The following is a 14065-nucleotide window of genomic DNA, read 5'->3' as shown; positions in this document are numbered from 1 at the left end:
AGCTGAATGAGTTAGATGAGTTTAGACATCATGCATTTGAGAACTCTAAGCTGTACAAGGAGAGAACCAAGGCTTATCATGATAAGAAGATCATTTCCAGAAATTTTGAGCCCAATGATCAGGTACTTCAGTACAACTCTCGCTTGAAGCTGTTTCCTGGAAAGCTTCGTTCTCGCTGGTCCGGACCATTCACTATCCAAGAAGTCCGCCCCTTTGGAGCTATTGTGCTGCTTAACTCCAAGGGAGAAAAGTTTTTTGTCAATGGACAGAGGGTGAAATACTATTGGGCTGAAGCCAAGATACCAGACGGACACATTGTGCGTTTGGATGATGCACCTTCTGCCTAATCCGCTGCCAAGTCAAGCTAATGACTTAAAACAAGCGCTGAGTGGGAGGCAACCCACTGGTAGGATTTAATTATTTTTACTTTTAATTTTATTTATAGGATTTACTAACATATTAATTTTTAGTTTTGAGTTTAAGTGATGCAGAAATTGTGAAAATAAAACGGAAGTGGCTCTGCATCGATCGACAAAACTACTGCATCGGTCGATGCAAAACTCGATGGTGTTAATGGATCGGAGGATTAGTGGGTTTTGGGTTTGAGAGAATCGGATTGTTGGTGGGCCGGACTTAGCCCAGTTGCATCGACCCAACAGTTGCATCGACCCAACAGTTGCATCGACCGATGCAATATCAGCATCGATCGATGCCACTAAACCTACAATCGCGACATAAGATTTTTCACTTCGTCTTCTTCGCCACTTTCGTCCAAAACCCTGCTTGAAGAACTTTGGAAACTGTCTTTGCTACCTTCAAGACAGTTTCCAAAGTTCTTCAAGCAGGGTTTTGGTGGCCAAAAATATTTAAGGATGCTCATCAGTTTGTGTCTAGATGTGATGCTTGTCAGAGAAGAGGACAGATTAGTAAGAGACCTGAGATGCCACAAAATTTCATCCTTGAGGTTGAAGTTTTTGATTGTTGGGGTATTGATTTCATGGGACCATTCCCTTCTTCTTACAAGAACAACTACATCCTTATAGCTGTTGACTATGTCTCCAAGTGGGTGGAAGCTATTGCAAGTCCCAAGAATGATTCTGCTGTGGTTCTTAAGCTGTTTAAGACCATCATATTTCCAAGGTTTGGAGTGCCTCGGATTGTCATCAGTGATGGAGGTAAGCACTTTATCAATAAAGTGTTTGATAAGTTATTGAAGAAGTATGGGATTCAACATAGAGTAGCTAGTCCTTATCATCCTCAGACTAGTGGACAAGTTGAGGTTTCGAACAGGCATATTAAGGAGATTCTGGAGAAAACTGTGGGTGTTACAAGGAAGGATTGGGCTATGAAGCTTGATGATGCACTTTGGGCCTACAGAACTGCATATAAGACACCACTTGGCACTACTCCTTTTCATCTGCTTGATGGGAAAGCATGTCATCTTCCAGTGGAGTTAGAGCACAAGGCAGCCTGGACTGTTAAATTGCTGAATTTTGATGTCAAGACAGCTTCAGAGAGAAGGTTGGTTCAGCTGAATGAGTTAGATGAGTTTAGACATCATGCATTTGAGAACTCTAAGCTGTACAAGGAGAGAACCAAGGCTTATCATGATAAGAAAATCATTTCCAGAAATTTTGAGCCCAATGATCAGGTACTTCTGTACAACTCTCGCTTGAAGCTGTTTCCTAGAAAGCTTCGTTCTCGCTGGTCCAGACCATTCACTATCCAAGAAGTCCGCCCCTATGGAGCTATTGTGCTGCTTAACTCCAAGGGAGGAAAGTTTACTGTCAATGGACAGAGGGTGAAACACTATTGGGCTGAAGCCAAGATACCAGACAGACACATTGTGCGTTTGGATGATGCACCTTCTGCCTAATCCGCTGCCAAGTCAAGCTAATGACTTAAAACAAGCGTTGAGTGGGAGGCAACCCACTGGTAGGATTTAATTATTTTTATTTTTAATTTTATTTATAGGATTTACAAACATATTAATTTTTAGTTTTGAGTTTAAGTGATGAAGAAATCGTGAAAATAAAACGGAAGTGGCTCTGCATCGATCGACAAAACTGGTGCATCGGTCGATGCCAAGCTCGATGGTGTTAATGGATCGGAGGATTAGTGGGTTTTGGGTTTGAGAGAATCGGATTGTTGGTGGGCCGGACTTAGCCCAGTTGCATCGACCCAACAGTTGCATCCACCCAATAGTTGCATGGACCGATGCAATATCAGCATCGATCGATGCCACTAAACCTACAATCGCGACATAAGATTTTTCACTTCGTCTTCTTCGCCACTTTCGTCTAAAAACGAACCCGAGAGAGCAAACACTAAATCGATCATATCTCCTTCATTTCTTCACCAAATTCGACGATTCAAGGCTCTATCTGCTGGGTTTTTGTTCCTCTACTTGATCCCCACATCTGCTCATCGATTTGGTTCAATGTCGTCCGGCCCACGAACGAAGAGAGCTCGCCCTTCCATTTCCGTCGCCGCTCAGACTCGCCGGAACAACTTTTTGTCGCCGGCGGTTCCTCCTCCAGCGCCACTGAGAGCAATCTAACCACTTCCAGCTCCTGATGCACCATTTCAAGCTACATGTCATGCTCCATGGCCAAGAAGAGAAAGTTTACGGATTCCGCCACAACATGATTGGCCTGGAAGTGCACTTGCAGAGGTTAAGAAGCTTGAATACATCAACAGACCGCTACTTGATGTTTGGGGAGAGTATGAGACTCTGTTCTACAATTGTTGGCTAAAGGTTGAGATTCTACCAACTCGGTTTGTAGATCCTGTTACTATGCAGAGGCTTGGAATTCATGATGAGGTACTGAGACTTCTGGAGAAGATTGGACTTGGGACTATGTGCACGTACCATTATGACTTATATCCGGAGTTGGTCCGGCAATTCATGGCTTCAGTCCGCCTTCTGTACCAGAACGAGCAGGTTCCAAAAGCTAGTGAGGGAAGGCTGTCTTTCTTCATTAGAGGAGTTCGGTATGAGATATCTTTACCTGATCTTTGTGACATTTACGGTTTTAGTAGAGAGCCAGAGGGAGTTTCACTTCCAGGAGAGTGTGTAGATGTGTTGCATCTTTTGTCTTACTTTGGTACTGGCGATTATGATTCCCGAAGATCTACTATGACTGATGTGAGGCATCCACTGATCAGGTACATTTTTAGAGCCATAGCCAACACTATTTTGTGTAAGATGGAGTCTGGGAAGATGAGAGTGAGTGAGTTGCACATGATGGCATATGGGATTTATGATTTGATTGCTGAGGATGATAGCTGGGTTGATCCTGAGAGGGTTAACTATGGTGCAGTGTTTGCTGACCACTTGATCTCTCTAAAGGTCAAGGCTTTTGGGCGTGGGAAGACAGAGCATGTTGGGAGTCTGCGTACTCCTATCTTTCAGAGACTGCGTATTGCTACCGATTCTGTCTCTGTTTGTTCTGAGAGAAGCGTTATTGATGAGGAGCATATGAGGAACTCCACTTGGATGAAGAGGGAGATGTTATGGCGATTTAAGGATTCTACTGGTTCTCATCTGATCAGATTGCCGCGACCAGATCTCACCACTATTGGAGATGATGCAGAGCAGTTGCGTTTTCTTCCTCCTTCCACTGATTTTGTTATCCATCACCTTCCCGTCGTCTGTGTACTACTGCTGCTGATGAGCCACCTGCTGGTTTTGCTGCTGATCACCCTGCTGGGGGTTTTGAGATTGGTTCTTTATCTGGCACTGCAGCGTTTGAGTTTCCTCCTTTTCCTGAGCCCCTACAGCCTTCTCGTAATATTAGCCAGGGAGACTACCAGGAGTACTAGACATCCACCATGCATACTTTATGGAACGCGCTTTCTCGATTTGCTTGCTTCCGTCCCGCTAGGCACAGATCCCGTTCTCGCTCCCCTCCCCTTGTTGGAGCTAGTGGTAGCGATGGTGACGTTGCTGATGGTGATGCTAGTTCTGAAGGTTGATCCTACTTCTGTTTACGGTTTCTTTTACCCTTATTCTTTTTCACTTTGAGTCATTTTTATGTTTTCTTGAGTCAGTTTGTCATTGAACTTGTATTGCATTATGAACCATTATCTATCATGTTGCGTTTAATGTTGTGTTTGAGTGACTCTTAACAGTGCTGACATCTATGAGAGAAACACAACTAACATGCGGCTACCAGGATACGTCGGATTTTCGCACGATTTGGCTCTGTATCGATCGATGCAACCTTTGCATCGGTCGACACAGAGGCTAACAGTTGGTAACACGAATTTGGTTCACTTGTTAACTACATTTTCAATTTGATTTTTCTTTCTTAGTCAATCTCAGGCTTGATAACACTTGGGACAGTGTTGTTTAAGTCTGGGGGAGGCTGGTTACTAACTAAACACTTTTTCTTTCTTAGTTTCAGTTGTGTCAGTCAAAACCATATTTTTGAGTCAAATTTTTAAAAAATTTTCTTTTTGGAATTAGGATCTCTAACTTATGGTTTCTGTTCTTTGGCTAACACTCTTATGAATCTTGATTATGCTTGATCTCAGAACTGAAGTTTAGAAAAGCTATGAGCTGTATCAACAATCCTGAAAGCCCTTATTCAAAGGATATCTGGTTAAACTAACGTTGTCTCAACTTTTATCAGGATTTTAACCGGACTTAATCTCTTACTTTGGGGTTGGAAATCAGTGGACTAGACTTCTTCTTCGGGCCATACAAGACAGTGCAATTTTTCAAAGTATGTCTTCCCTCTCTCTTCCCTTCAGTACTTAAAAAAAAAGATGACAATAAAAGATGAAATGATTTTGATCAGTTTAGAGGGGTAGGTAAATTACCAGTGACCCCATTATCCTACTCTTGAGTCAAATGATCACACAAAGCTTGGAAGCGAGGGGTAGGTAAATTACCGATTGATGTTCATATATTTTACCTTGTTTTCCTTTAGTTTATTCACATCTTTTGCATCTTTTGCTATCCATTTAGGCCACTATTGTGTAGCTTTAGGACTAATTATGCATTAGAGTTTAGTTGCATTGCATTTGCATCTTTTCATGCATAAACAGGTGATTTTGGGGCCTAAGGAGCATGGAAGCAATGTTAAGAAGGTGTGAAGCAATCATGAGGAGGAAACAAGAGAGTTAAGGCTGAAACAACAAGGTCCGGAGTCCAACTCGACCGCACACTCGACCAGACACTCGACCGTGTGCTGAGGAGGACTCGACCGAGTGGAGGATGCACGAGGGAAGCCAGCTCGACCAGCCACTCGACCGAGCACTGGTCGAGTTGACCGAGCCGTTGACTACTTTGACTTTTTGTATTTTTAGGGCTTCCACCTCCTCTTCTATATAAAGCCCTTGTACCTGCAGCCACCAAAGTGTGCAGCTTTTTAGATATTCTCTAAACCTAGTTTTTACCTTTTTTAGATTTATTTCTTTTGCACCTTTTTATATTAGATCTTGTACTTGTTTAAGAGAGAAAACTAGATTCTTGTATTTTGTTGGTTTCATAACTTTCAAGATATTAAGATTTCGAGTTTCATTTCTTCATCAATATTGTAGATCTCTGTTTCATCTTTCTAATAATGCAAGTTTCAATATTTTCTGGGTTTATGATTTTGTTCATCATGTTTTGTGATTCTTAGTAGTTTGCTTAGATCTTAAGGATGGGTTAGGCTGGATAATGGTTGTGGTTGTTTAGATTGGTCAAGCTTGATTGTTATAGAACTCTTCTAGGCTAGATATTCTCTATGCTAATCTTATATATGAGAAGGTAAGGTTAGATCTTAAGCATCTTAGCATCACACCAATGTCTAAGTTGTTAGATAAGGCTAGATCTAGAGATTATCATGAAGCATGCTAAGAGATTAGATGTTTTGTTGATTTTTGACTATAATGATCTGTTGTTTAATGCCTGCTTTTATANCCAGACACTCGACCGTGTGCTGAGGAGGACTCGACCGAGTGGAGGATGCACGAGGGAAGCCAGCTCGACCAGCCACTCGACCGAGCACTGGTCGAGTTGACCGAGCCGTTGACTACTTTGACTTTTTGTATTTTTAGGGCTTCCACCTCCTCTCCTATATAAAGCCCTTGTACCTGCAGCCACCAAAGTGTGCAGCTTTTTAGATATTCTCTAAACCTAGTTTTTACCTTTTTTAGATTTATTCCTTTTGCACCTTTTTATATTAGATCTTGTACTTGTTTAAGAGAGAAAACTAGATTCTTGTATTTTGTTGGTTTCATAACTTTCAAGATATTAAGATTTCGAGTTTCATTTCTTCATCAATATTGTAGATCTCTGTTTCATCTTTCTAATAATGCAAGTTTCAATATTTTCTGGGTTTATGATTTTGTTCATCATGTTTTGTGATTCTTAGTAGTTTGCTTAGATCTTAAGGATGGGTTAGGCTGGATAATGGTTGTGGTTGTTTAGATTGGTCAAGCTTGATTGTTATAGAACTCTTCTAGGCTAGATATTCTCTATGCTAATCTTATATATGAGAAGGTAAGGTTAGATCTTAAGCATCTTAGCATCACACCAATGTCTAAGTTGTTAGATAAGGCTAGATCTAGAGATTATCATGAAGCATGCTAAGAGATTAGATGTTTTGTTGATTTTTGACTATAATGATATGTTGTTTAATGCCTGCTTTTATATGATCTTTGCTAGTGAGAGCTAGATTGGGAGTATCTTAGCTTGATTGTTATTGCCAAGAGATTGCATTAACTTGTATTAGAAGATCATTGTCTAGAGATAGCTCATGTTTGATTGAGGTTTGTTGACCAGTTCTAGATAATCATAGCTTGAATCCAGCCCATGAATCCATCCTTAGGACCTTTCTTATCTATTGATTTACCTGTTGGAACCCTGTTTAATCGTTAGTCTTTTGCTTTACTTTCGTCCTGCTCTGTTTTGTTGATGCTCTGTTTTGGTTCTGTTCATTCGCTTGTCAACTCGACCACCCACTCGACCATGCACTCGACCGAGTCCTAGGTCGAGCTCCAGATTACTTTCTTGTTTATGCATTGTTCTGTTCTTGTTTTCTTCTACTTATTAGTCAATTCTGCTTAGTATTGTTTATTACACTTGTTCTACAGTTTAATTCAGCATTAGTATTGTCTTAAGTTGCCTTAGTTCATTGCTTTTCAATATTGTCATTAGGTTGTTAGAAACAAATCAACTTGATATTTGGCTTAACTTGAATGCATTGATCACATCTTGACTGCTTGCATAATCACTCTTTATGGATTGACATCTCTTATACTACAACTGCATAAGAGTATTGAAACCTCTTCCACCTAATCATCTCTGCTTATGTCTTTTTTTGCATGTCATCATACATTCATTGCATAAGTAGAACCTAGATAAAACCCTTGTTTCAATTTGGCGCCGTTGCTGGTTTGAGTTTGTTTTTGTGACATTTAGGATACATATTCATCTAAGATTAAGTTCGTTTATGCACTTGTGGACTTGCTGCACTTGAATTTTCTGTTGCTGGGTTGAAGTTGACTTTCAGGTACCAACTCGACCTTCCACTCGACCACCACACGACCGAACAGTGCTCGAGCAGTTGATCGAGTCAGAAGCCGGATTCATTTTGACACCAGTTCCCTGTTGATGCACACGCGGTCAAAAGGGCACAGACAATCTCCAGAGGCCTCTTGACAACATACATAGGCTACAATAGAGTTTGAGAAAGCAGAAAAGAAGGGTAGTGCAAGCACAAGGAAATCTAGTCAACATGGAGAAACCAAATGATCATGCTCAAAGACCTAGACAGATAGGTGCTGGAGATGCCCCCAATACACACTACCAGAGAGCTGGGATTGTACCTCCAACTGTGGCAAACAACAATTACGAGATAAAGAGTGGCTTGATTAACATGCTCCAGGCCAACAAATTTCATGGACTGCCTATGGAGGACCCTCTTGACCATTTGGATGAGTTTGACAGGTTGTGTGGACTCAAAAAAATCAATGGAGTGAGTGAAGATGGATATAAGCTGAGGCTCTTCCCATTTTCCCTAGGAGAAAAGGCTCACCTTTGGGAGAAAACCTTACCTACTGGAGCTATAACCACTTGGGATGCATGCAAAAAGGCTTTCTTGGCCAAGTTCTTTTCCAATGCAAGGACAGCAAGATTAAGGAATGAAATATCTGCGTTTGCTCAAAGGAACAATGAGAGCTTTTGTGAAGCTTGGGAGAGGTTTAAGGGATTCCAAACTCAGTGTCTTCACCATGGCTTAAGCAATGAGTCACTCCTTAGCACCTTGTATAGAGGGGTACTTCCCAAGATAAGAATGCTTCTTGATACAGCTTCTAATGGCAACTTCCTCAACAAGAATGTGGAAGAAGGTTGGGAGTTAGTTGAGAATCTTGCTCAATCAGATGGAAATTATAATGAGGATTATGATAGGACCATAAGGAGCCCCTCACCTGATCTAGAAGACAAGTATAAGAGGGATTTGAAGATGGTAAATGAGAAGCTTGACAAGATACTCCTAAGCCAATCCACGTCTATCCATTTCATTGGTGAAGAAGCAGCTCTAGTTCAAGAAGGGGAGCATGAGTTTGCTGAGATCTGTTATATGCAAAACCAGGGTGGATTCAAAGGTTACAACCAAGGAGGATTCAAGAACAACAATCTTTCTTATAGGAGTACCAATGTAGCCAACCCACAAGACCAAGTCTACCCACCTCAACAGCACAAACCTATATTCCCAAGCAACAACAACCTGTGTTCCAGCCCCAGTTGTGTCTCCCACCAGGGTTTCAGACTAACCAAGGCCAGGAACAAGACTTAAGAGCCATGATGCAGCAGTTGTTGATTGGACAAACACAAGGAAAGATTGAGGAAGTAAAACAGTTTGCTGAGTTGAATCAAAGGCTCACCTCACAGTACAATGATCTGAACATGAAGTTTGAAGGTCTCAATTCAAAAGTGAAGTTTATGGAAAGCAACCTTGCCTCTACTTCAGCTCCTAAACCCAACCAACTCCCTGGAAAAGCTGTTCAAAATCCAAGGGAGTTCACTGCAAAAGCCATTCAAGTTCATGAGGAAGAAGTCACTAAGGACAGTGAAGTCCAAGTTTAGGGGAATTCATCAGTTACTGAAGCCCCAAGTGACGTTTGTGCAAAGCAACTGGAGTCCGCTGCTGCACTCGACCTAGTACTCGAACAGCCACTCGACCGAGTGCATGCTCGAGTGGACGATCGAGCTGGAGACTCCGAAGCTGTCAAACCTGCTAAGTACATTCCTCCTGCATACAAGCCTCCACTACCATTCCCAGGGCGTTTCAAAGCACAGAGGATTAAGGAACTGAGGGAGATCATTGAGAAAAAAGAAAGGTTGGCTAAGCAACAAGAGGAGGAAAGGGTTTTGAAGGAAGAAACAAGAAGAAGTGTTGGCTATACAAGAGGTCATTATTGCTTACCAAGAAGAGGAGAGAGGACCTGCCTTGGAAAAGTATGAACCATATCCTCTCTATAGAGATTTCTTGCTTGATTTGTCAAAGAAGAAGGCTCATGATCAAGATGAGAAGGATCTTGAGAACCTTGGAGGAGTGATCATCCCAATCAAGCTTAAGGATCCAGGTCCATTCTACTTACCATGCACACCTCCACTACAACCAATGTCTTTGTGATTTGGGAGCCTCAACTAGTGTCATGCCCTACTCCATTGCACAAAAGCTTGGGAGGACAGATTTCAAACTCACAAACCTCCATGTATGCCTAGCTGATGGAACAAATAGAGAGGTAGTTGGTAAGTTGGAGAATGTCCCTGTCAAGATAGGGAAGGCAAGGGTTCATACAGATTTTGTAGTGTTGGAGATGGACAAGGAACCTGAAGATCCAATCCTCCTTGGAAGGCCATTTTTAGCTACTGTAGGAGCAGTAATTGATGTCAACGAAGGTCTAGTTACCTTAAACATTGCTGAGGACATAGTTATGAGGTTCAACATCCATAACCCTACCAACTTGGCAACCATTGATGATCAACCGTTTACTATCAAGGACAAAGGAGGTCAAGGAGGTTTAAGTGATAAGGCAACTCCAAAGGCTGAGCTCCCACTTCAAGAGGATTCTGTGGAAAAGCTTAAGAGGTCAGTCCAAGAGTTGACTAGTATGGTTGAGGATCTCCAAGTGAAGCTGAACAAGAGGTCTTTAAGGAAAGCAAGACCTAGGCTCAAAATCAAGAAGAAATATGGTTTGTGTGCTAAGGGTGAGGTTATCAAAGATCAACTTCACAGTGACCAAGAGGTTCTAGGGAGGATTTCATCACCTCCTTGGTATCTAGACCAAGTTTAAAAAGGAAACCAAAGTCAAGCTTAGTGACTTTAAACAAGCTCACTAGGGAGGAAGTCCCTAAGGTATCCTTTGTAAATATGCTTTAATTTCTTAGTAGTTTTGATGTGTTTTCTTTTATGTTTTTGTTGGACAGGCTTTTTAGTGAAAATGTAGTTGGATAAGGAGAGATTTGGACTTGGAGAGGGAGACTCGCAAGCCCACTCGACCAGCCCACGAGAGGTACTCGACCGAGCTGGGGAAGAACCAAGGCCCGTTTGATCTTCAAATCGCTAGAACGATCGAGTGGAGGGAAGAACAAGAAGAAAAATTTTGAAATTTCAAAATTGGTCAAGGGAGCTCGACCATGTACAGTCGAGTGTGGGGTCGAGTGGCAGCAAAAAGCAGGTCAAAGATTCCCAATTCGAATTTGAATGTTCTGTTTGAAAATGTCTTCAAGAATCACCAGGAAGTCTCAACAAACCGCTGCAAACTCCATGGAACGTCGTGATGCTAGCCTTGAATCAAGAGGAGAAGTTGGAAGGACCACTCGACGACCCACTCGATCAAGCACTCGACCGAGTGGTGGGTCGAGCAGTCGGTCGAGCCAGGTGTCGCGTCCTAGGAGAGGTTCAGTTGAGGAATATCCTGAGAGGACTGAAAGTGAGGAAGAAAGAGAGCCAACTCTTAATGAATTCATGAGGAGACACAAAGCCAATGGGAAGAGGCCAGCAGTTGAAGTTGAACAAGAGGAAAGTGAAGAGGAGAGTGAAGAAGAAAGTGAGGAAGAGAGTGAAGAAGATAAGTTAGTTGATGATGGAGAAGCTGAGTCTTGTGGATTGACAAAGAGGCAGCTTTATGATGCTTTTATGAGGATGGAGTTCTTGGGGACTAGATATCCTCATAAGGAGACCATGGAGAAGCTAGCCATTGAGGAGGATGTGGAGTATCTTTTTGAGAAGGGCAACCTAACCAAATTCATGGGGATTTGCATGGAGGGTTACAAAGAGGAAAGTTGTGAGTTCCTAGCCACTGTCAAGATGGCTACATATGCAAGGAAGGATGCTGAGCTTGGAGCTGGTCATATTGCTTTCACAATCAAGGGGAAGAAGTATGAGCTTTCCATGAAGAAGATAGCCAATGTGTTTGGTTTTGAAGTTGGGAGCAATAGGAGTTTGATGGTTCCAAGAGAAGAACTCAATGCTGTATGGGAGACCATTGGGGACAACAAACTTTACTCATCCTCCAACTCCAAGAGCTCAAGGATAAGGAGCCCAGTCCTAAGGTACTTCCACAAGGCCTTAGCAAACACTTTCTTTGCTAGGAAGGAAGCTGGAAATATCAATGAGGGGGAGCTAAAGATGATTGACTTGGCTCTCAATGGAATCATCTTTCAAGCAAGAAATGGTACCATCATCCTTGGGAGCACTGTGGAGACTGATCTAGCAATGGTGCTCATTGACCATATGATCTACTTGAGGAGTTGGGTAGGCAAGTTGGAGAACAAAGGATCAAGAGGAGCACTAACCATTGGAGGCATCATCACTCCAATCCTTCAAGCTGCCAAGGTCCCACTTAGAGGAGAAAGAGTTTCACCAAGATGGATTGACTCAAGCTACCTCACCTCCACTCTCATCCTAGCCAAGGAGATGCATCATGGGAACCTCATCTTCAATTTTGAGCTTCCAACACTTGGGAAAAAGCAATTAATTTTGTCTAACCAAGAGCTCACCACCATTCAAGAAGGAGCCAACATTGACTTTTGGCCAGCTGAGGAGCACTTATTTGATGGAGTAGTTCAACCTAGAGTTGAGGAAGCTAGGAATGCACAAGTGGCTGATGGGGAGGAGCAGTTCTACTTTGAGGATTATGAGCCCAATCCAAGGGATAGTAGAGGAGTGAGAGAGACTTCCAAGAGGTTGACTCTTTTGCAAAAATGGAGCAAGTGGCATGGGAAGAGGTTTGACAAGCTGAAGAAGAAGGTGACCAACATGGCTAAGTCCATCAAGGGACTAAAGAAGGAGATTGCTGAGCTGAAGAGTAGAAACTCATCTCCAAGCCATTCAAGCCCATTGAGGAGAAGTAGCTCAACTAGAGCACTTACAAGAGTTGCGAATCATGTGGAACCAGCTAGAGCTTCAATGTACGAGCCAAATCAGAGGAAGAAGAGCTCAAGTACCCGAGAACAACAGTTTTCAAGGCACTCGACCGGGTCACTCGAGCACCCACTCGACCGAGCACCCCAGATGCACTCGGCCGAGTTCCAACCAAGATCACCATATGGCTTCCCACCTCCAGCTGCATATCCAGGATACCCAGGTTACCCTCCCATCCCACCTCAATACTTCATGGATCCAGCTCTCTACCAGCAGTTCTACCAGCAGCAAGCTCAGAATTTTAGCACTCGCGGTCCAGCTCGACCCCCCCCCCACTCGGACATGCACTCGACCGAGTCACGGTCGATCGCCGTCGTCAAGCTGCCCCATTCTCCTTCCACAAGTCATCAACAAGACCCCAACTACTCCTATGACAGCATGCAGGAGGATGTGGACAACTTCTTCCACAATCCCTAAGGTACCACTATCACCTTCACTTGTAAATATCATTGCATTTCATATAATGTTTAGTTGTTTAATCTTGAATCCTCAATCAAATTTCTTTCACACAAGAGACTGTGTGATTTAAGTTTGGGGGAGGGTTTGAGATAGTATTTGATGTTGTGTTTTGTGTTCTTATTTCAAATTTTTAGCATCATCATATTAGTATTTGCATAGCATCTAAGGCATAGAAAAACCCTAAAATTTTGAAAAATTTTGAAAAAAATCTTTACAAAAAAAAAGTGTTCATGTAGTTTGCATTGCATATTAGGATCTTGTTTAGCATGTTTCATATAGGATTGTTTAGTATTTGCATTAGGGATCTATGATGAGTTTAACCTTGTTAGCTTGTTAATTCACTAGACTAGGATCAATGCCCAAGTTAATAGTACTTTGATGCTAGTTGAGTAGTTAGAAGCATAAGATTGAACCAAGTCTTGAATTCCTGCATTGCATTTGGTCTAAATTGAAGCATGTTGTGATTTGATGCCATTTCCTATTTATAAGAACCTAATATTGACTTTCAATTATCAATGTGTGCATTGCTTTAAACTCATGGATACCATATACATACTTGGATCATCTTTCTCCTTTTTACCACTCTTGTTGATCCAAGTAGCTGATTAAATCATTAAGATCAGTTCTCCTACCCCTTAACCTATCCTTCTTTCAAGCCATGTTTATTCTTGTGAGTGTGAGGCCTATTTTTAGGATTGAGCTTGGTAGAAAGTGTTAGGTTTGAACTGACAAGAGTAAGACCTTGTGTAGTTCTAGTTTGCATTTTTCAAACTAGATAGGACTAGGTGGTTACTTGTTGGGTTTTGGACTTGGTTGTTTGAAAAAAAAAAAGAAATGAAAAGAAAAGAAAAAAAGAGAAAGAAAAGGGTAGAGTCTTTTAAAGGAGAATGAGTTTAAGCAAAGTCTAGTGAAAGGATGGGAAGTATAAGATTGTTGAGGTTGGTTCTAGTTAAAGAAAAGAAAAGAAAGAAAAGAAAAGTCTAGCAAAATGCTTATATGTCTTAAGAATAAGAAGAAAAGAGAACCATAGCAAACAAGTAAGAATCCCCCATCCCACTAGAAAGTTCAATAAGAAGCATCTCCTAAGACTTGAAAACCAAAAGAGAAAAGGGTTAAAGAGAAAAGAAGAAGCAAAGGGTAGCACTAGGATCATTTGGGTTTAGATTGCTAGGATA

The 14065-nt window shown here is 41.9% G+C and overlaps 2 protein-coding genes across 2 annotated transcripts in view; both read left to right on the top strand.

The window, feature by feature from the left end:
- Window positions 1-347, top strand: part of LOC109128006 — a 2632-nt gene extending 2285 nt beyond the window's left edge. The window contains exon 3 of the mRNA XM_019233662.1: window positions 28-347. Within this exon, the coding sequence (XP_019089207.1) occupies window positions 28-347 (320 nt within the window). The remainder of the gene's footprint in view (window positions 1-27) is intronic.
- On the top strand, window positions 941-1876 carry LOC104733908. Its single transcript, XM_010453433.1, has one exon. It carries the CDS (start codon window positions 941-943, stop codon window positions 1874-1876), a length of 936 nt encoding a protein of 311 aa, XP_010451735.1.

The sequence above is a fragment of the Camelina sativa genome, chromosome 12 (assembly GCF_000633955.1).
Source record: "Camelina sativa cultivar DH55 chromosome 12, Cs, whole genome shotgun sequence".
Classification (NCBI taxonomy): Eukaryota; Viridiplantae; Streptophyta; class Magnoliopsida; order Brassicales; family Brassicaceae; genus Camelina; species Camelina sativa.
This window is presented reverse-complemented; position numbering and strand designations above follow the sequence as displayed.

Coding starts and splice junctions, on each gene's coding strand:
- LOC104733908 (XM_010453433.1), top strand. CDS start 941: ATGCCACAAAATTTCATCCTTGAGGTTGAAGTTTTTGATTGTTGGGGT.